The following is a 23516-nucleotide window of genomic DNA, read 5'->3' on the forward strand; positions in this document are numbered from 1 at the left end:
TATATCTCGCAGGTGATCCGTCTTCTCTGTCAATTCCTGTCTAAAACCTCCTTCATACTCAGTGCAAAACAACCGATCTGGGTGTTTCTTGATTAATTCTAAACTGCTTTTCCTGTCTTTAGCACTTATAAACCACAATTTATATTGTTTGTATTGAGCATTGAGACTGACTTCTGGTTGTAGATTGTGAGACTCAGTCCCATTTTTATAGTCACATCATCTTTGGTTTGTTTTCTTTTTAAAAACTTGGTTAGACAATGCCCTAAACTTAGAAAACTGATAAACTGGAGGTGTGAGCAGTCATTTGCCATACAAAGAAATTTTTTCTTTATAGAAAAAATTAAGATTTTCTGAAGAAAGCAGAACCTCTTAGGAACACGTAAAGTGAATTACAGAAATACATTTAAGATTTTGTGGATCTCTTCTGTTGCAGTGTGTGGGGCATGGTGATAGGATGTTCCTTATATAAATATGTGGCTGTGTTCCCAGTTAGATGAAAATATTTGAATATTTGGAACCTTCTTTTCAAAAACAAAAACAAAAGCAGTATTGTGATATTGGCATTCATTTAGTGCTTACTGAATAAACTGACTTTTGGAAACCATAGTTTCTTGTTGGTAAATAGCATAGTATTAAATTTAAGGATAGTGAATGCCTAAAATTCACTGTAATTGGTATTGTAGTATTTTGTTCCTGTAAGAATTTAGACTTTGATTATCTTGTGGCATTGAAGTTAAATGTTCAATTCAAGATTCTGGCTCAGATCTATATGTATTTCTAAATCCTATGTATTTTTAAAGTATAAGCAAAAGTTATTTTCTTTTACTGTTACAACACTGATGACAGACTGTAATAAACGCCAGCATTTTCATTTGCCTGGGAATATACTTTGAGCATTAAGATAAAATAGAAATAATAGATTTAAATACAGTCTAATCTGGGAGGTAAAATGGAAAACATGATTTCTTTTTTTCTTAATCCTTTGTCCCTTTTCAGATATGTGCTGATTTGTAGTAGGGAACAATAGCCAACTTTTAGTGTTGTGAATATCTTTTCTTTTAGAGAATATTTGGAGAAGCTGCTGAAAAAAATTTATATCTCTCTCAGTTGATTATATTGGATACACTGGAAAAATGTCTTGCTGGGGTAAGTAAATCTAAAATAGGCAGATTTTGTGAATTCAGTTTTGAGAATGATCCGATGTACCACAATGTATACGGACAAGAAAAGTCCTATGGATTTTTTTTTGCCTAAGACATATGAATACGAATTTTGTTAACAGAGTTAACAGAGTGCAGACAAGTTTTCAAGAGAAACTTATTTTCTTATCTTTTGTAAATAGATACTAAGTTTATTTATAAAGTGTTAAGCTTGAGCCACATATCTGTTTCAGGTTTTTTAGAGGAGGTTATGAAAAAAGCCACCATTTGACTCACTTAATTTCTCCAGATATTGTTAGGCCTGCAGCGTTGGTTAGCTGTGAAAAAATGTGACAGGAAGACCAGGAGGAACCTTGTCTCTTTCCCCGTTTTAGTATTTTATCTGATTTTAGGGCTTTACTTTTCAAATCTATATAAAAGGAGACTTTAAAAAATTATAACTATTGCTGATAGATCCTACCTGAAGAACACTTGTTATATGTACATATGAACATACAAACTAGATATGGGGAGGAGTCGTTGAGTACAAAACAGTTCTTTCTTCGGTTTCTTCTGAATAGTTACCTCATTATGTTTCAACCATGACTTAATTAGAATTTGTCAAGAATATTTTCGTTGTATAAAGCAAGGTGTTTCTGTACTTCAGCAGCCTTAATTCTTACCGGAACATGGTAGGAGCTACCTTCATTTTAAATGTCTGTTCACTAAATATTAGAGTTTAAATTTTTATATTCTCTCTTCTTTGGCACATCTTTTGCCTTTATTCAGAATTGCTTCTGTATTCTACATGCTACAGTTTTCTGTGGTAAGCCTTGTTGGGAGGGACTTGGAGATGAGGACTGATTGTGTGGTTGAGAAGAGAGGGAATGGTCAGCAGTGTTGGAGGAAGGGGTAGAGTATGGAGTTGGAAAAATAATTACATTCATTCCACTGTACATCCTGAGAAAAGAGACATGTTTAACACTATAGGCCACCAGACCTCAGCATAACGTTTTAAACTTTTGTTGACCCTTGACCGTATTCCAAAATTGTCAGACAGTGTTAATAAGTTTTCTACTTACATTGAGGGTACGCTAGTTCTGTTTTTAGCTTGGTGCTTTCTATTAATTTGTGGTGTGCTGTGGTTCATTTGTAAAATGGAGTGAAAGAGCAGAAGCACTGTTAAACAGGATGATGTAATTGTGAAGATGGACAGTTTAAACTTACCCTGAATCAGTTCTCTGTATTTGTCTTGTTGCTTTTTGATTGTAAATACCAGTATGTGAGCCATATCCGTGTTTGAATGGAGGTCCCATGGCTCTTCTCTGTTAACCTTTATAACTGAGAGGTAATGGTCAATGTGTTTTGGAGAATGATTACTGCTGTTATTGGCTCTTGTTTAATTGATACTCTTTGGAGATCGCCTAACTGAAACTCTAATAAATGGGCATGGTATAACTTATATAATACATAAAATATATGTTACTTTGTTCTATTGAAAATGTATAAATTTTTTTCATTGAATTTACAATTAAAAAACAATGCTATTCATATCATTGAACAGTTGCGTTTTTCGGAATTGCCTTCAATAATTTTATAGTTGTCTGTTGATTTTCATTTTTAGATTGAAGTAAGTTGAGGTAGTTTAAGAAGAACAGCCTACAAGTGCATGTTTATCATATAAGTAGTTGAAATAACTGAATGAAAATGATCAAATATTTACGAAAATCATATGAGTAAAATTTTGTAGAATTTGAGGAATCTTTGTTCCTACATGTATGACCATTATTCAAAAGATTGCATACTTCTGTAATTATTACTTGTTTATTAATTGGAGTTTCAACATTTCTCTTGTTTGATTGGCCTATAAGATATAGGCGTCGCCACTTGAATTTTGCAGGGTTTTATGATGTCTCTTTATTTGCTGTCCATATTTTTCAGTGTGTTTACATCGGAAAACACTTGGATTACAATTACAGAATCAAGCATAGCACACAGTTGTCCAAAATTTTGCTCTTGGTCATCATGCTTGGTGTATCAAAATTGTCATTCTTACATGAATATTAGCTGTTAGGCGATACGGAACAGTATATCTGCAGGATAGCTTCTCTATTGGTTATTTTGCTAATTATAGACATTTCCTTTATAAAGTAGAGATCTTGGTGTTAACACCAAAATTATCAAGCTTGGTGTGTCATTAATATTGGGACCACCTGGCATTATGTGCCCCTGATTTGATACAATATGTACTTTACTGAATTACCTGACTGTTTAATCTGAATCTAATCAGACTATTAGATTTAGGTCCCAGCTACAGAAAATACAGTAACTAGAAAGACAAGGCACACTACTAAGAAATAATCGAATCAACAATATGGAACATTTTCTAAGGCCCATTTTCTTAAATCAATGTTATGGAAAGTAAAAATGAAGTATAAGGAATGTGTGGTGGGGAGAGATTGTTTTAGAATAAAGAGAGTAAAGGAATCATGCTGCAATCATCTGAACCTTTTTTGGGTCCTGACTAAATTAAAAAGAAGCTATGAAAGACATTTTGGGGGCAGTTGGGGAAATTTGAATATAGATTGGGTATTAGCTGATACAAGGGGAATTGTTTTTTATTTTTGTTTTTGTATTTTTGTTCTTTGATGTGATTGTATTGAAGTTATATTGGAGAATGTCCTTATTTTTGAGAGATGCTAAGGTACCTATGGACGAAGTGTTAAAATGTTTGTAACTTACTTTGAAATGGCTCAACCAAAATAAAATTATTTGTAATAAGTACATATCTATGTGTTTTAGGCAGTCCTCTAAAAGGCAGGTGTGATTGCCCATCCAGGAATGTATTTGGATTTGAGACAGATGACACAATGCACTCAAAAATGAATATGAATAAAGTTTTTTTAGAACTCAAAATAAACTTGGGATTCCCAGGAGTGGGAAGGTTTATTATGTAGGGAATTGGTGAACAGGGAACAAACAGGACTAGTGGTGGTGGTGGTGTGGGGGATGATGCTGGGGAGGATGGATGGGAGCCTTTATTGTGACTCAGAGGTCAAAGATGGAACCATTCTCTTTATTAGACTAACTATAGGTGGATACAGCAAACACGATGAAATATTAACAATTGTTGAATCTAGGTGATGAATGTATTATTGTATTGAACCACGGTATGAATATATCATTGTCCACTATTGTATTTCAAGTCTAATGTATACTTGAAAATTTTCATAGCAGAGAATCTTTACATGTAAATTTAAGAAAGTTATAGAATTATGTGATTATTTCTATTTTAGCAACCAAAGGACACAATGCGATTAGATGAAACGATGCTGGTCAAACAGTTGCTGCCAGAAATCTGCCATTTTCTTCACACCTGTCGTGAAGGAAACCAACATGCAGCTGAACTTCGGAATTCTGCATCTGGGGTTTTATTTTCTCTCAGCTGCAACAACTTCAACGCAGTGTTTAGTCGCATCTCTACCAGGTTAGTGTGTAAATCTACATAGGACTGTTGCAAGTAATAAACTTTTAGAAGTTTTCTTTTGTCTGCGTAAAAACAAAAAGTTGACAGAAATGAATTTGACTTGGGCTTTTGTATAAATTTTATGCATTGATTTCTTTGAAAGTTTTATTGTGCAACATTGTGATATTGATGTGTACAATTGTGAGTACTGTTAGGGGGTTGAAAGTCCAAATTTTAGGATGATACATCACCCATAATTAGGTTTTTGTTTTTAACACTAGGTATGAGGTTTTGGTTGGCCTTTCTAACATTTTGTTCCTTTAAATGGAATTAGCTAATCAGATAGAATAACTGATAAGAGTAGTCAGAATTCCAGTGACCTCCCAGCTCTGTTCTTTATCACAAGATTCTAAGTTACCAAATGAAAACAAAACCTAGCAATATGGAAGCACAAGGAAGTAAGTAATTTGCAAAGTAGACTTCTCCAGAAAGTGGACTGTGTTCTAAGTGTATGAATTGTAAAAGCTCCTTTTTTTTTTTTTTTAGTATTTACAGCAAATGTGCTGTTTTATTCTCATAGTATCTGTGAAATGTAGGTGATACTTCCCCCAGTTTACAGATAAGCAACTAATACCCAAAGAATTTATCAAGGCGGTATGTCAAACCACGGAGGACCCAAAATTTTTAAGTCAGACTGGTCAGAGTCTATTAGGTTCGTTATATTAGACTGCTACTCTAAACTTCCATTTTAACCATATTTTTACTGTTTTGCTTCAAGTTTATATGATAAATATTATTTAAGCTTTTACTGATAAAAATCACTATGTGATATGCTATAGATGGGAAGAAATTGGTGTATAGATGGTGCTCTATGGACTAGAATTATAACTGATGGTAGCAGGTAATTCTGGAACTTGCTTTCTTACCAATGATTTGCCTGTCGTATACAAGTACAGTCAAATGGGTCCTTAATTATGTTTGTTTATTCTTTGTTTACTGGTACATCTTTTATCTTTTGACTTGTCTGTGTTGTGTGAACAGCAGGCTTCCATTAGTCAGCTTTGGTCATTGTTCCGTTGTTTTCCAACAGGTGTGAATGAGAACATACATCATAATTAGAAAATTTGTGCTGTAGTGTTTTGAGGACTTGGCTAACTTCAAAATCTTGCCATCTTTTTAAGAAATACAACATTTTTATAGTCATGATGCTAGGCCATAATATTCTTCAGTCCCTCTTCAGAACTGGTGCAAAGAAAATTAAAATTTTGTTCAATGGTGTGGTGTAATAAGATTGATAATATTAGGTAATGTTTATTCAATAGAAAATTGTCTTCATGAAATTTTTTGAGTGGTAACATTTTATATTCTGAGTAATATTAAACTAGATGAAGTAGCAAGGTAACTGACGCCTAGGGACTAGGTGGTGTGAAATTGTAAAAGACAAAAAACAAAACCCCTTCTTTGTTTAAATGATGACTGTACCAGCTTATTATTTGAAATAATCTTACATTGAAGGTAGAAAATTATCAAAAGAATAAAATGTTTTTTAGCATATCCAAGTATGAGTTGCTTTATAAAGCACAGCAAATATGCCACCTTTTAAAAAGTTGAGAAATTTTCTAGTCACCCAAAGGTTTCATTTTATAGGATTTTGCAGCATTAGCACATGTAAATATGTAACACATGTAAATATGCTTTTGTGTATTTTCCAAACCTAGTTCACAGTTTCCAGAAGAGAAGTTAAATGTCTCCAAAATAAGCCAGTTTCTTTAGCTTTCAGGGGGCAGACTGCTCAGAAATGGGATCTGTGAAATACATGTTTCAGACGACTGCGTTTGCTGTTTAATTTAGCTTGTGCCAGACATAGGAGATGATCTTGTTAGAAGACCACTCACCTAAAAGACCATTCTGATGGTTTAATTTAGATACAGATATCTTATGACATTGCTGTCATAGCATTAGGTGGCTTAAAATACGCAAGTGACTAGAATGGCAGTTTCTTTCTGAAGATTGAGTTTATATGTCATATAAATTAAATGGACCAATATCATGAACATTTGTTTGACTATTCTGCCTGTCCACAGATGTTTCTCTTTTAGGCTTAACATTAGCTTTTGATATTTCTTTTTTCTTTTTTCTAATGTTTGTTTATTTGTTTTGAGAGAGTGTGAAAGAGTGGAGGAGAGGAGAGGCAGAGAGAGAAGGAGAGAGAGAATCCCCAGCAGGCTCCTCACTGTCAGTGCAGAGCGTGATGCAGGGCTTTAGATCATGACCTGAGCTGAAATTGAGTCTGGACCCTTAACCAACTGAGCTACCCAGGTGCCCCTAGCTTTTGATATTTCTGTCCTTTGATTTTTTTTAGGGGAATATGGACTACAGATCTTAAGTTTATTAGTCTGCTGAAGTATATACATGTTCTGTGGCTCATAATACTCTTTGATGTGGAAGATCAGCTGCTTTCTCCACAGAATTGTTGCACACTCGTAATAGATCTAATTGTTTTGTAGTGGGAGGGTCCTGTGGAATATCTGATTTGACAAACCACCAGAAGCAGAAGACTCAGTGATTTTTTTTAAAGTTTATTTATTTAGAGAGAGAGAGAATGAGTGGGGAAGGAGTGGGTGGGGGGTGGGGACAGAGGATACAAAGCGGGCACTGTGCTCATAGCAGAGAGTCTGACGTGGGGCTCAAACTCACGAACTGTGAGATCATGACCTGAGCTGCAGTCAGATGCTTAACTGACTGAACCACCTAGGCACCTCAAGACTCAGTGATTTTAAAAGTTCTATTTGGGGCGCCTGGGTGGCTCAGTCGGTTGGGCGTCCGACTTCGGCTCAGGTCATGATCTCACGGTCCGTGAGTTTGAGCCCCGCGTCGGGCTCTGTTCTGACGGCTCAGAGCCTGGAGCCTGTTTCAGATTCTGTGTCTCCCTCTCTCTCTGACCCTCCCCCGTTCATGCTCTGTCTCTCTCTGTCTCAAAAATAAACAAACATTAAAAAATAAATAAATAAATAAATAAATAAATAAATAAATAAAGTTCTATTTGATTCTTTTACAAATCTTTTTTATGGTTTCTTATTCTTCTTAATAATTTTAAATTTCTTATATGACTATAATAACTTAAAACATACTTATTTTATATTCTCTTAAGATTGATCTCATAATGCTTGTATGTGCCGACTCTCATTCACAGTGAATGGTTTCCTCTCTCTTTTGTGAACTTGGATTGCAAAGTCATCTTTAGTGCACATCTCTATTTTCTTTGGGGATCTCTTGCAGCCTGGAGCTGTGGGAGTGTCCTAGTGATGGTTTTTGCATTTACATTTGTTTTTGCCAAGTACCCAGCTCTGGACTTATTTTTTTGGTTAATTTCTCATCCCTGGATTGTATTGATAGTATAAATGTGGACCTCAAACCCTTATCAGGTAACAGCCCTGGGTGACTTTTTCCCTTACCCAAAACTTAGCCAGAGCAGATAGACATCTTGTGCTGGTATATTTTTTTTTTTTTTTTTTTTTTTCCCCTTCTACCCTTCCTTCATTCTTTGACTCTCTCTGTGCAACCTTCTTTTAAGGAAGTGCATAGTTCTTGCTAGGCTTTTGTTTTTTCCAGGACCCCAGTTCTACTCCCTGCACTATTAAGGTATAAGATTTTGTATTCAGTCCCATGTAGATGTTAGACCAAAACCCCTAGGGTAAGGAGAGGAAAAAGCCTACCCACCTTTGTGCTTCCTTTGTTGCAAGATAAGACCATGTCTTCAAAATCATCTCTGGTTTTCATTTTCCTCATTTCTGGACCTGGGTGGATGGGTGGTGGTTGGGGCGGCGGGGGGGGTTGTTTTCATTAATTTCTATATATTTAATTTATATACTTTTTTTAATTTTTATGTTTATTTTTGAGAGAGAGAGAGAGAGAGACAGCATGAGTGGGAGAAGGGCAGAGAGAGGGAGACAGAATCTGAAGCAGGCTCCAGGCTCTGAGTTGTCAGCATAGAGCTCGATACGAGGCTGGAACCCATGAACCCTGGGTTAATGACCTGAGCCGAAATTGGACGCTTAACTAACTGAGCCACCAGGGGCCCCTATTTTAAATTTTTAAAATTTACTTGCTTTTGAGAGAGAGAGAGAAAGAGAGAGAGAGAACGAGAACATGAGTGGGGGAGGGGCAAAGAGCAAGGGAGACACCAAATCTGAAGCAGGCTCCAGACTCCAAGCTGTCAGCTTGAACTCCAGAACTGTGAGGTCATGACCTGAGCCAAAGTTGGATGCTTATCTGACTGAGATACCCAGGTGTCCCTCTTTTATTTCTATATACTTTAAATATCTTTTTGTTGTTATTCAGTTTATCTGGTCTTTCTGGATGCTTTAATGGTAAGTTTTCCATTTCGCTTCTTTTGCTCAAACTACCCTTTGATTTCTGTGTTTCAGAAATGACAATTAAGCTTCAGAAAACACCCCTTTCCTATGGAAATACTGGGCTGTATAAAGAATTAAACTTTTCTTCCATTTTTCACAAATAACCACAAGAGTCAGCTTTTCAAAAGTTGGTGTTGCTGATTTATTAATTTGTGTTTCCTAAGGAATCCTATTCCATATTTCCTAGACTCTTTGCAGCAGCCGTGGAATTTTTAGCATGTAAATCAGTATTGAGGACCCTCTTACTCCCAGTGTGAACTGCTAAGCTTTTCTCACCCTGATGATATGAAGAGCGTTAGTGTAAGTGCTTGGAATAGTTTTAATGTTAGCTATACATCCGCAGACTAAAGTGAGTGGAAGAGGAATTTGCGAAGGAAGGAATCGATTGATTTTATATTTAGCAACTGAAGGTTTAGTATGGTGAGTAATGCCAGTTTAAGATTGCATTAAAATGGTTACAATCCCAGTTAATACTATAAATAAGATTTTGTAGTATTTGTGCTTTTTCACCATCTCCCTGCAGTTACAAACATTAGTAATTCCATTTATCTGCTTACATTTTGATATCTATTAATTGAAATAATGAATATGCCTCATTAGGGAGCACAATTCAATAGATTGACAACGTCAGCTTTTGAAAAGCTGACTTCTATGGTTGTTAGTGAAAAATGGAGGAGAAATTTTTATTAAGACTTATGTGAATTTTTTTTATCAGTTTAAAAATATCTATATTTGTTGAGTGTTAAATTTTTCTACATTTGTGATAACTTCATATTTAAGGGAAATTTTGGGGGTTTAGAAAGATTCTTGCCTTTATAGGAATAAGTTCGTGAAGGAAGGACATTAATCAAATAATCACATAAATACACACACAGATTGTGAAAATTGCAAGGACTAAAGGCTTACTCATTTTTTCAATACAAAGTAAATGTATCTTATAAATGTAGATAAAATATCATTCATGTTTCTTTTTTAAAATTTTAATTTATTTTTTTTAAATTTATATCCAAGGTAGTTAGCATATAGTGCAACAATGATTTCAGGAGTAGATTCCTTAATGCCCCTTCCCCATTTAGCCCATCCCCCCTCCCACACCCCCCTCCAGTAACCCTCTATATGTTCTCCGTATTTATGAGTCTCTTCTGTTTTTTCCCCCTCCCAGTTTTTATGTTATTTTTGTTTCCCTTCCCTTATGTTCATCTGTTCTGTCTCTTAAAGTCCTCATATGAGTGAAGTCATATGATATTTGTCTTTCTCTGACAAATTTCACTTAGCGTAATACCGTCTAGTTCCATCCACGTAGTTGTGAATGGCAAGATTTCATTATGATTGCTGAGTAATACTCTGTTGTATGTATGTGTGTATATATATATATGTGTGTGTGTGTGTGTATACATATATATATATATATATACACACACACACACACATATATATATATATATATATATATATATATATATGTATATGTATATACACACACACACCACATCTTCTTTATCCATTCATCCATCGATGGACATTTGGGCTCTACATATTTCGCTATTGTTGATAGTGCCCATGTTTCTGAAGTTTAGCTGATGTGATCAGAAGTTAATAAAATTTATTTTATAATTTAAAATTTGAATTAAAAAATTTTTGTTAAAGAAAAATTTCAAAAATACACCTAACACAGAGAATAGTATTTCAAATACCTAGGCATCTTTGCTTCACCAGTTATCCACATGCTATGATTTTTTTAAAAATAAAAATTATATGTATTTAAGGTATACAATGTGGTGATTTGGTTTGGTATATACACAGTGAAGCCTATGGTTTCTTTCATCATATCCCTTGAATTAATTATGTACCTTTAAATTTTATAAGAAATATTTAATGTTGGGGTGCCTGGGTGGCTCAGTTGGTTGATGTCTGACTTCAGCTCAGGTCATGATCTCATAGGTTGTGGGTTTGAACCCCGCATCGGGTTCTGTGCTGACAGCTTAGAGCCTGGAGCCTGCTTCCAGTTCTGTCTCCCTCTCTCTCTGCCCTTTCCCTGCTCATGCTCTGTCTCTCTCTCTCTCTCTCTCTCAAAAATAACTAAACATTAAAAAAAATAATAACTATTTGTTGTCTTATTTTTGTATGTATATTTTCTCTTACAAATTTATCATTGGGGTAAGAAGAATCTGTTCAGTTCAGAATTTTAGACTTTCCTTAAGATAAATTATTTTTGGTTTTTACTTTTCAGGTTACAGGAATTGACTGTTTGTTCAGAAGACAATGTTGATGTTCATGATATAGAATTGTTACAGTATATCAATGTGGATTGTGCAAAATTAAAACGACTCCTAAAGGGTAAGTGTAGATGTATATCTGAAACTAAACACTGTCGGTGGAAAGCCAGTGTTTTGAATGTACAGGTTTTTTGTACTAACTGTGTTGAACTGGAACATCAAAGTGGATTTGATACTGCACATATCCTTGTGAAATGGACAATAATGCTTAATGGTTCAAAAATTTTTGAGCCTTTGAAAACAAAAATGCGTATCTTAATTCTTGGCAATGGAAAGTTTTGTTCAACCATAATTTTTGCTTTAACAAAGAGAGCATAAAGGTGCTGTTACTTAATTTTTCTAGAATTTCATTACTTAAGGATAGCCATAGGTTATCGAAATTACCTGTTTAGCTGTTATAGTGCTAAAAGCAGGTAGTTTAGCAGGATATCAAAGTGTCATTACAGAATGGAACCAGAAGATTGTGATCTTATGACAAGAGGAAGAATTGCGTCAGGAATCTCATTTCTGACATTTGTGTTTTCAGATCTTTTAATGACTTTCTGACTTTATAGCATTATCAAGTCTCTTATCTTTCCAGTGCCTTTTGCTTCCTTGTGCATTTCAGTTATAGTCCCTCAGGATTACATCTGAAGTTATATCCATGGGGATATTACAATACTTAATATGTGATTTTGAAGCTTTGGGCAATGCTTTGTGTGATTATGTTGATGAAAATAAACAGTCACAAGGAATTGAGAGAATTTTTGTGGGAAACCTGAAAGTTAATATAAATCAAATATCAGTGAGCATTATTAATAAACTGAGTATAAATACCTAAATTCATTTCACACAAATTGTTTTTAGTTTTCTGTGATATTGAATCCTGTCTAATTTAAATGCAAAACTTTATAGTATATGATTCAACTTTTTAATTTTACTTTGTGTATTAAGGAATTATGAAAAATGTTTCTAGTGTCTGACATAAAAGAAGATTTAGTTATATTAACTTTGAAAACCTCAGCAGTTCTGCAGTGTCATTATCAAAACACTTTGCTTATAATTTTTTCTTTTTTTTTTTTTTTTTTTGAGAGACAGAGAGCACAAGTTGGGGAGGGGCAGAGAGAGAGGGAGACACAGAATCTGAAGCAGGGTCCGGGCTCTGAGCCATCAGCACAGAGCCTGATGTGGGACTCCAACCCATGAACTGAGATCAAGACCTGAGCGAAAGTTGGGTGCTCAAACCACTGAGCCACCTAGGCGCCCCAGTGATAGTTTTCTTAACATTTGTTTTAAACTCAATAACTGGTTCACCAGAGATTTAAAAAGGCTGTATCTATATAGATCAATACTGTAAGGCTCTGTTCTATCTCTATTACCAATTTTAGGTCATTACTATTATAAAACCAAGCAACAATTAAATCACTTTCAGTAACTTTAATAAAGAAAGAAAAATGGATCATTTTAGCTTTTATGTTAAGTGGATAGCAGTTGTTTTAGACTATAATAAACCACAAATCAATTCACAGTTGAAATTTTAAGATCTTAGTATCTATCAGTAAGCATTAAGAAGTTAAAGATGATAAAATTTAGAGATTTTCTTTCCATATAAAATTTCAGAAGTATATGTGGTTTTGTGGTTTTTTATAACTGTTTAGGGACATTTCAGAAATAATCTAGGGGACAACTGGGTGGCTCAGTCGGTTAAGTATCCAACTTCGGCACAGGTCATGATCTCGTGGTTTGTGAGTTCAAGCCCCAAGTGGGGCTCTGTGCTGATAGCATGGAGCCTGCTTGGAGTTCGTTCTCTCTCCCTCTCCCCCTTCTCCCTCTCCCCCTTCTCCCTCTCCCCCTTCTCCCTCTCCCTTCTCCCTCTCCCTTCTCCCTCTCCCTTCTCCCTCTCCCTTCTCCCTCTCCCTTCTCCCTCTCCCTTCTCCCTTCTCCCTCTCCCTCTCTCTCCTCTCTCCCTTCTCCTTCTCCCTCCTCCTTCTCCCTCTCCCTTCTCCTTCTCCCTCTCCCTCTCCCTTCTCCTTCTCCCTCTCCCTCCTCCTTCTCCCTCTCCTTCTCCCTCTCCCTTCTCCTTCTCCCTTCTCCTTCTCCCTTCCCTTCTCCTTCTCCCTTCTCCTTCTCCCTCTCCCTTCTCCTTCTCCCTCTCCCTTCTCCTTCTCCCTCTCCCTTCTCCTTCTCCCTCTCCCTTCTCCTTCTCCCTCTCCCTTCTCCTTCTCCCTCTCCCTTCTCCTTCTCCCTCTCCCTTCTCCTTCTCCCTCTCCCTTCTCCTTCTCCCTCTCCCTTCTCCTTCTCCCTCTCCCTTCTCCTTCTCCCTCTCCCTTCTCCTTCTCCCTCTCCCTTCTCCTTCTCCCTCTCCCTTCTCCTTCTCCCTCTCCCTTCTCCCTTCTCCTTCTCCCTCTCCCTTCTCCTTCTCCCTCTCCCTTCTCCTTCTCCCTCTCCCTTCTCCTTCTCCCTCTCCCTTCTCCTTCTCCCTCTCCCTTCTCCTTCTCCCTCTCTCCCTTCTCCTTCTCCCTCTCCCTTCTCCTTCTCCCTCTCCCTTCTCCTTCTCCCTCTCCCTTCTCCTTCTCCCTCTCCCTTCTCCTTCTCCCTCTCCCTTCTCCTTCTCCCTCTCCCTTCTCCTTCTCCCTCTCCCTTCTCCTTCTCCCTCTCCCTTCTCCTTCTCCCTCTCCCTTCTCCTTCTCCCTCTCCCTTCTCCTTCTCCCTCTCCCTTCTCCTTCTCCCTCTCCCTCTCCCTTCTCCCTCTCCCTCTCCCTCTCCCTTCTCCCTCTCCCTTCTCCCTCTCCCTCTCCCTTCTCCCTCTCCCTCTCCCTTCTCCTTCTTCTCCCTCTCCCCTTCTCCTTCTCCCTCTCCCTTCTCCTTCTCCCTCTCCCTTCTCCTTCTCCCTCTCCCTTCTCCTTCTCCCTCTCCCTTCTCCTTCTCCCTCTCCCTTCTCCTTCTCCCTCTCCCTTCTCCTTCTCCCTCTCCCTTCTCCTTCTCCCTCTCCCTCTCCCTCTCCCTTCTCCCTCTCCCTCTCCCTTCTCCCTCTCCCTCTCCCTTCTCCCTCTCCCTCTCCCTTCTCCCTCTCCCTCTCCCTTCTCCCTCTCCCTCTCCCTTCTCCTTCTCCCTCTCCCTTCTCCTTCTCCTTCTCCCTCTCCCCTCTCCCCTCTCCCTTCTCCTTCTCCCTCTCCCTTCTCCCTCTCCCTTCTCCCTCTCCCTCTCCCTCTCCCTCTCCCTCTCCCTTCTCCCTTCTCCCTCCTCCCTCTCCCTCCTCCCTCTCCCTCCCCCTCTCCCTCTCCCTCTCCCTCTCCCTCTCCCTCTCCCTCTCCCTCTCCCTCTCCCTCTCCCTCTCCCTCTCCCTTCTCCCTTCTCCCTTCTCCCTTCTCCCTTCTCCCTTCTCTCCCTTCTCCCTCTCCCTTCTCCCTTCTCCCTTCTCCCTTCTCCCTTCTCCCTCTCCCTTCTCCCTCTCCCTTCTCCCTCTCCCTCCTCCCTCTCCCTCCTCCCTCTCCCTCCTCCCTCTCCCTCTCCCTCTCCCTCTCCCTTCTCCCTCCTCCCTCCTCCCTCCTCCCTCTCCCTTCTCCCTCTCCCCCTCCCTTCTCCCTTCTCCCTCTCCCTCTCCCTCCTCCCTCTCCCTTCTCCCTCCTCCCTCTCCCTTCTCCCTCCTCCCTCTCCCTTCTCCCTCTCCCTCCTCCCTCTCCCTTCTCCCTCCTCCCTCTCCCTTCTCCCTCCTCCCTCTCCCTTCTCCCTCCTCCCTCTCCCTCCTCCCTCTCCCTCTCCCTCCTCCCTCCCCCCTCCTCCCCCCCCCTCCCCCCTCCTCCCTCTCCCTCCTCCCTCTCCCTTCTCCCTCCCTCTCTCCTTTCTCCCTCTTAGTCTCTCTGCCCTTCCCCCACTTGTGTGTGTGCACGTGCATTCTTTCTCTCAAAAGAAATGAATAAACTTTATGAAAAAATTTTTTTAAAAAAAGAAATCTAGATCTGGTTGTCCAGGAGTAGGTATTTGTTTAAAACCTCAGGTTTCATAGAGATGTTTAATCTGTAATAATTGATTTAAATGGTTCTCCATATTCAAATAAGAGAAACTAATTGTGTGAATAAATGACTCTTTTTATTGTGGTAAGTCATCCCCATTGGAATACAGCCCCCTCGTGAACATAAATTTAGGGTTTAACTGATAAATGTGTAAACTATAAAAAAAACAACAACCGATGTTAAATAAGCAGCAAAAGATGGCTCTAGGTGACAATGGTGAAAGGACTGGAAACTTCCTGTAATATGAATAGTAAAATTAGTAATGTGGTATTTTTTTTGGTTCAGTTTTTTTAGTGTTTATTTTTGAGAGAGAGAGAGAGAGAGTGCGAGCAGGGGAGGGGCAGAGAGAGATGGAGACACAGAATCCAAAACAGGCTACAGGCTACAGGCTCTGCGCTGTCAGCGCAGAGCCTGACATGGGGCTCGAACCCATGAATCTTGAGATCATGACCAGAACCGAAGTCAGACACTTACGTAACTGACTGAGCCACCCAGGCGCCCCAGTAATGTGTTTTAAATTCACTCCAACAGCATTTGTTGAGAAATTGTGTGCAAGAAACCATGCTAAGTGCTAGGTTTACAAAGATTAATAAAACATCTGTCTGTATGGAGTTCCTGACCTGGTTTATGAGGGAAATACATTATCAAAGTATTTGCAAAGTAAGGTGCCAAACACAAATAGGGTGAGCATAACATGAGGGAAGAGGTATGTGTTTGGGGGTGGGAGCTGTTAAGAGGAAAAGCGCAAGATAGGGAGGTGTAAGAGTAGGCCAGATCGTATTAATAAAGGCATGGTGATGTTTATTCCATGTTCAGCATGGGCCACATATCATCCTATGCAGTTTAATGCCTTTTGTCATCAATGCTTACGGTGACCCTATGAAGCAAATAGTATTATCATCCCCTATGTAGATGAGGAAATTGAGGCTTAAGTAACATTTCCAAGGTCAGACAGCTAGTGAGTGGCAGGGTTAGATTCATTTCACATCTGCTCATTTCTGGAGCCAAGTGTTACACCATTGTGCTTATGGATTATGTGACTTTATTTTAATGGCCATGGGAAATGATGGAAAAAAAGGTTTAAGGTGGGATCAAGCTTTTATTTTAGATATACCACTTTGCTTGAAATTTGCAGGATGCCTTGGTAGAAGGTTGTATGAGCTTTTGGGACTTGGTCGTATGAGTGGGGAAGAAATGTGAGTGAGAAATGAAGGTAATGCAGGTCTGGATGGAATGGGATAGGGTGGGGATCAATTTGATAATGGTATTTGGGAAGTAGAGTACACAAAATACATAAAATACATCACCTGGCATTTGGTGATTAATTTAGATACATGGGGTTAAAGAGAAGTATCACCAAGTATTACAGAATAAGCTGATTAAAGCAAGAAAGGAGAGGAGAGGTTGATGACAGCATGGAAGGTAGCCAGGAAAATGACAAATTTAGATTGACATTTATTGACTTTGAGGTGTGGGTAGGCTGTCCAGTCAGAAACTTGTAGAACTAGAGTAATAAGACATATACAGAGGCACCTGGGTGGCTCAGTCAGTTAAGCGGCCGACTTCGGCTCAAGTCATGATCTCACAGTTCGTGAGTTTGAGCCCCGCGTCGGGTTCTTTGCTGACTGTTCGTAGCCTGGAGCCTGCTTCAGATTCTGTGTCGCCTTCTCTCTCTGCCCCTCCCCCATTTGTACTTTGACTCTCTCTCTCTCTCTCTCTCTCTCTCTCTCTCTTTCTCTCTCTCTCAAAATAAGTAAACATAAAAAAAAATTTAAAAAAAATATACATTGGAATTGAGAATAGACTACTGTGTACAACACATTCAAGCTGTCGTAAAGGTAAGGTTAACGAACTTGGAAGGCACAAAGGTTCAAGAGTACTGTGAAGTCTACTGCCATCATCTGGAAATCAGAGGAGAGCAAGAGCAAAGAAAGTTGGAGGGATGCATTTTAAAACTGACTTAGAGAGTAAGTCACTCACTCGCAAGTCCAGAAAAATACGACATTTAAATTATATACACAGTTTTATTACTTGAAGACTCATCTCTATCTTAGAAATATACTTATGTAAATATGGTAAGTACCTGTGTCCCTTCATTAAAAGTCCATAAGGGGCAACAAAAACAAAAATAAATAAGAGAGACTACACCAGATTAAAAGCTTCTGTACAGCAAAGGAAACAGCAACAAAATGAAAAGGCAACCGACTGGGAGAAAAATATTTGCAAATTGTATACTGGGAAAAGTTAATATACAAAATATGTAAAGAACTCATTCAACTCAATAACAAAAAAAATGTAATTAAAAAGTGGGCCAAGGACCTGAATAGATGTTTTTGTAAAGAAGACGTATAGGTGGCTAACAGGTACATGAAAGGATGTTCAGCATCACTAATATCAAGAAAATGCAAATCAAAACCACGCTGAGATATCTCCTCACATCTCTTAGAATGGCTTTTATCAGAACAACAAGAAATAGTAAGTGTTGGTGAGGATGTGAAGAGGAAATCCTTGTACACTGTGGGTGGGAAGGGAAGTCAGTGCAGCTGCCATGCAAAACAGTATGGAGGTGCCTCAGAAAGTTCAAGGTAGAACTACAATATGATCCAGCAATTCTGCTTCTGGTTATTTATCCAAAGAAAATTAAAACATTGACTTGAGGACATATATGCACCCCATGTTCATTGCACTATTATCTTATACTAGGGAAGATAGATACAGAAACAACTTAAGTATCCATTGACTGATGAATTGATGAAGAAGATATATATATATATATATATATATATATATATGTATATGTATATATTTAAAATGTACATATGTTTATATAAAATATTGTATATATAAATATGTAAAATATAAAATATGCTTTTATATTTATATATAAAATATAAAAATGTTTATATATGTTACACATATAATAAGGTGGAATATATATATTATATATATTGAAATTGAATGTTATTCAGCCATAAAAAAGAAGGAAATCTTACCATTTGTGACAACACAAATGGACCCTAAGGGAATTATGCTAAGAGAAAGACAAATACCATACAGTCTCATTATATGTGGAATCTTTAAAAACAAAACAAAACCAAAAACAACCAAATTCATAGATCCAGAGAACAGATTAAGATTGGTGGCTGCCATAAGTGGGGGAAAGGGTTGGGGTGACGGGCAAAATGATTTAAGGTGGTCAAAAAGTACAAACTTCCAGTTATAAAATAAAAAGCCATGGGGAGGTAATGTACAGCACGGTGACTGTAGTTAATTGCGTATTTGAAGGTTGCTAAGAGAGTAGACCTTAAAAGTTCTCATCACAAGAAAAAAATTGTGTAACTACGTATGGTGAGGGATGTTAACTAGACTTGTTGTGACCGTTTTACAGTATCTACAAATACTGGTCATTGTGTTGTATACCTAAAACTAGTATAATGTTGTTTGTCAATTATACCTCAATTAAAACAAAGTCCATAGGCGGAGTTCTCTGCCAAAGGACTGTTACCAGTAAAATAGTTTATAGAAGGCTCATCTTTTCCCTGTATAAATCTTTTTGTAGATGTGGACAACATTTTGATGGAAGAGAAAGTATCTAAGATATTCATATGGAGAAATGTTTAGTCTTATTTTAAAAATGCAGTCTACTATTTTGAACAATCACTTGAGCAAAATAAAAACAAATATGTTAAATGATGAAAAGGATGTGCAAGTGACAGGTTGGCAGTATTTATCAAGAGTCTTAAAAAATATTCATCTCCTCAACCAGGCAGTTCTACTTCTAGATCTTATCCTAAAAAAAAAAAAATTAATATGGAAAAGATTTGGACATAAAGTGTTTATTGGGGTGCCTGGGTGGCTCAGTCGGTTCGGTGCCTGACTTGGTTTCAGCTCAGGTCCATCCTGGGGTCGTGGACTTGGGCCCCTGTGACGGGCTCCTTGCTGGGTGTGGAGCCTGCTTAGGATTCTGTTTCTCCCTCTGCCCCTCTACCCTGCTCGTGCTCTCTCTCTCTCTCTCAAATTAAAAAAAAAAAAAAGTGTTATTAGTGAGATATTGGAAATATCTTTTTTTTATTTTTAATTTTTTTCTTTTTTGAAAGAGAGCGTGTGTGCAAGTGGGGAAGGAGCAGAGGGGGAGAGAGAAAAATCCCAAGTAGTCTCCAAGCTCAGCATGAGGCCTAACGCGGGCTCAATCCCATGATCCTGGGGTCATGACCAAGCCTCGAGTCAGACACTTAACCGACTGAGCTACCCAGGTGCCCCAGTATTGGAAATACCTTAAACATATAATTGGAAAACGTTTAAATAACTTTACCCATCGACTTAAATATCCTGAAAGACAGACTATGGCTTTGAAACCCAATTCAATAATTTATTAGATCTGTAACCTCAGAAACACAATTTGCTCATCTGTAATATCTGAAAATGTTAAGATTTTGGAAGAATTAAGTGTATTAGATTGAAAATATCTGACACGTTGTAACTGTTAAGTAATAGTTACTATCATACTTAGATTGTCAAATATATGTATGAGGAATTATTAACGATACGGGAAAAATTTGGGATACTATGTGAAATGAAGAAAACAGGTTTGATTTAGCTTTTAGTGTTACATATGCACTCAAAAATGGATGGAAGAAAGTTTACCAGACTGTTAACTGTGATTCTGAATGATAGAAGCATGGATGATATTTTAAATTCCCCTTAGATTGTTGTGTAGTTTTTGAATTTTCTACAATGACACGTGTTTTATACTTAATCGGTTATTAAAAACAAAAGAAAAAAGCAATCTTTGAAATTCAGGGCATATTTGCTTTTCATTGAATTTTGTCTTCAGTGGACATAGCCAGTGACATTTTTGGTTTATATTAATTGTCTTTATCTTCACATTGCTTACAAATAATACTGGAACATGGGGCACCTGGGTGTCTCAGTTGGTTAAGCGCCCGACTTCAGCTCAGGTCATGATCTCACAGTTTGTGGGCTTGAGCCCCACATCAGGCTCACTGCTGTCAGCACAGAGCTGGTTTCTGATCCTCTGTCCTCCCTCACCTCCCTCCATACCTCCCCCTCACGTGCATGTGCTTGCTCTCTCTCTCAGAAATAAATGAATACTAAAAACAAATACTGGAACAAAAGTTTGTATGTAAAAGGAGTGTTGGGTGTTTTTGTTTTTGTTTTTCTTTACTAGTAGCTCTGAACTGTATTTGTGTTAACTAATTAATTTTAGAGTTAATTAAAAAAATTTTTTTTTCCAGAAACAGCATTTAAATTTAAAGCCCTAAAGAAGGTTGCACAGTTAGCAGTTATAAATAGCCTGGAAAAAGTAAGTTATGACCTCCTTGACATTAAAGTTTTGTTAAATTTTGGTTGTAAATGTTGCTGTCTTTACTATTTTGAGTCAAAAGTCATGACTTCAGTGGTAGTTTCACGTTAATATTTAGGAGGAATGCGTTGCAGTATTCTTATGAAGGAAATAAGAGTTTGTAATATAATTGAGGTTGTAGGACATTTTATTTACTGTACCATGAAAATATCCCCACTTTCATATAAAAACATATGTTTTGTTATTTGTAGGCATTTTGGAACTGGGTAGAAAATTATCCAGATGAATTTACAAAGCTGTACCAGATTCCACAGACTGATATGGCTGGTAAGGATAAGAGTGACTTATGTTTTAAACTCTTACTTATGAGGTAAAAACCTACCACTTTCAAGGTCATTTTTGTTAAGGTGCTTTTATATCTTGTCCCCTGATATCAAATAGGAAATAGTATTTTTCTCTTATATTTCAAAATGACCTTCAATCCTTTTTCTTTCCTTTGAGCAAATAGTAAAAAAGGTTTGGAATGAAGCCCTAATCTCTAATTAGAGTTGTGGATAGAATATTTGATGGCTCTTCTTTATAGAGAAAGCCCTTTTTTTGTGCGCTGAAGCTTTATTTTGTATTTAGGGAGATGTGTATAAAGTGGTAACATCCTTCCCTAGAATTCTTGAGACACAGCTGTGAGGCAGAGAATACAGACTCCTGGAGAGCTTTGATGATTCCTTTTGGGAAGCCATCCAGTCTTTGTTTCTTGCGTACATCGCACTTTGCGTAAGGCCCTGCGCATTGAGACTAAACACAAGTTTGGCCATTTGACCTTTTCTAGGGTGGATCAAGATAGCTCTTTTAATACAGACAATGTAATATTTCTTGTCTGCTTCCCTGAATGAATTTAATTGTTTATGTGAACTTCCAAGTTTATCTTTTAAAAATGTGGCATTTGGGTTTTTGGTTAGTGCTGGCTTTTAATTTAATGCCAGAGATTTTCTTCTCATCTAGTAATATCATTGAATTGTATTTCCCCATAGAGTGTGCAGAAAAACTGTTTGACTTGGTGGATGGTTTTGCCGAAAGCACCAAGCGTAAAGCAGCGGTTTGGCCACTGCAAATCATTCTCCTTATCTTGTGTCCAGAAATCATTCAGGATATCTCCAAGGATGTGGTTGATGAAAACAACATGAATAAGGTGAGCAGGGCAAAATCATTTCTATTATGTCCAGATGTCAACTAGCTTATTTTAACTAAGGTGTATGTATCGCTTTGGGCTTAGCATTCTGTAAGCACTGCATTTCAGGGGACCGTTTCTAATTATGATCATTTTAGGTCTCTTTGTTCACTGGCCTTGACAGAGACATACTCATACCTAAATTTATTTGGAGGGAAGATAAATGATACCACTCAATTAAAAATTTAAGACAGTTCTTTAGTGGGGTGCCTTGGTGGCTAAGTTGGTTAAACTTCTGACTGTGGCTCAGGTCATGATCTCACAGTCTGTGAGTTTGAGCCTAGCATCAGGCTCTGTGCTGACAGCTCCCTGTCTCTCTGCCTCTCACCCGCTCCTTTTCTCTCTCTCTCTCTCTCTCTCTCTCTCTCTCTCTCTCTCTCTCTCTCTCTCTGACCCTTACCCGCTCACACTTTGTCTCTCTCTCTCTCTCTCTTTCTCAAAAGTAAATAAACATGAAAAAAATAAAAAAATAAAATACAACAGTTCTTTAGTTCCATTTTTTTACCAGAGAAGACTGATACTTCTGTCAGTGTTAAACATAGTTTTTCTAATAATCATTGCACGGGTTGCCCTGTTAGAGTTCATCGGTTTTGTGTTGTGTTATTTGCATGTGCTTAGGTGTGTACCTACTTGGTGCTAATGAAATTGTCTAATAATTCATTTTAGATATTTTCAAACAGTTTTCATAGCATTTTACGAGGAAGGTAGGATGCCACATATGCCATCTGTAATGAAATTGGTACTATAAGAACTGCTAATTTTAAGGGGCTCTTGTAATTTTTAAAAAATAGAGCAGGGTGTTAATCGTATTTTATTAGTTTTGGCAATACATTTTTTGTTTTTTGCCACTTTGGGAGAAATACTCTTAGCTGAGTAAACATAAAATGGGCTCCCACATGACTTGCCTGTGGATGTAGATGTTCAGAATCAGCTGAATGATTCAATACTTTGTAGAAATACCAGGTAGGGAACTTATGCATTAGGTGGCTAAATAAGCGAACTTCGGTAATCCTTTAGTCTTTGATGCTATGGTACTCCACTTAGGTCTGTGTCCTCAGTTTTCCATTGGGAGGACACCATTTTTCATGCTAGGTTGTTTTGGAGCATGTCCGAAGAATAGTTTTGGGGGATTTCTGTTTATTGGGAAAATAGAGGTAAAAAGCTACTATAAATTCAGTACTCCTTTTAAGTGAATTTATATTTGAATAATCACAGCTACATCTTTGCAGATGTTTGCTTTATTTGTGTATCTTACATGACTTTCTCATTTTCCATTGAATTGTTTGTTCTTTATTGATTTGTAAGGTGTTTTTTTTATTTTGAGAGAGAGAGAGAGAGAGAGGGCTCAAATGAGCGAGGGTCAGTGAGAGAGAGAGAGAGAGAGAGAGAGAGAAAGCAGGGCTCACCAGAAAGCAGGGCTTGTGTTCACCTGAAGCAGGGCTCGATCTCACCTGATGTGGGACTCGAACTCACAAACCATGATATCATGACCTGAGCCAAAGTCAGATACTTAATGACTGAGCCACCCAGGCACCCTGTAAGTTGTGTGTTGTCTGTACACTTTTACTTAATTTCTCTTTTTAAACTTCGTTTATGGTTTTTTGTTTGTTTCATTTGGTTTTTGCTGTTTAGGTATTTAAAATTTGTCTGTAGTCATCTCTGTCTTTTTGTCTCTTAGCT

At 37.8% G+C, this 23516-nt stretch overlaps 1 protein-coding gene across 9 annotated transcripts in view; it reads left to right on the forward strand.

Moving 5' to 3' along the window:
* Window positions 1–23516, forward strand: part of NF1 (neurofibromin 1) — a 319551-nt gene that overhangs the window by 122830 nt on the left and 173205 nt on the right. For all 9 annotated transcript variants that reach the window (XR_006211074.1, XM_042966177.1, XM_042966176.1 and 6 more), the window contains exons 3-8: window positions 1063–1146; window positions 4436–4626; window positions 11251–11357; window positions 20544–20611; window positions 20863–20938; window positions 21640–21797. Coding sequence is in view for 8 of the 9 variants with exons in the window: in XM_042966177.1 (XP_042822111.1) it covers window positions 1063–1146; window positions 4436–4626; window positions 11251–11357; window positions 20544–20611; window positions 20863–20938; window positions 21640–21797 (684 nt within the window). In the remaining variant the exon portion in view is untranslated. The remainder of the gene's footprint in view (window positions 1–1062; window positions 1147–4435; window positions 4627–11250; window positions 11358–20543; window positions 20612–20862; window positions 20939–21639; window positions 21798–23516) is intronic.

This window comes from Panthera tigris, chromosome E1, assembly GCF_018350195.1.
Source record: "Panthera tigris isolate Pti1 chromosome E1, P.tigris_Pti1_mat1.1, whole genome shotgun sequence".
Taxonomy (NCBI): Eukaryota; Metazoa; Chordata; class Mammalia; order Carnivora; family Felidae; genus Panthera; species Panthera tigris.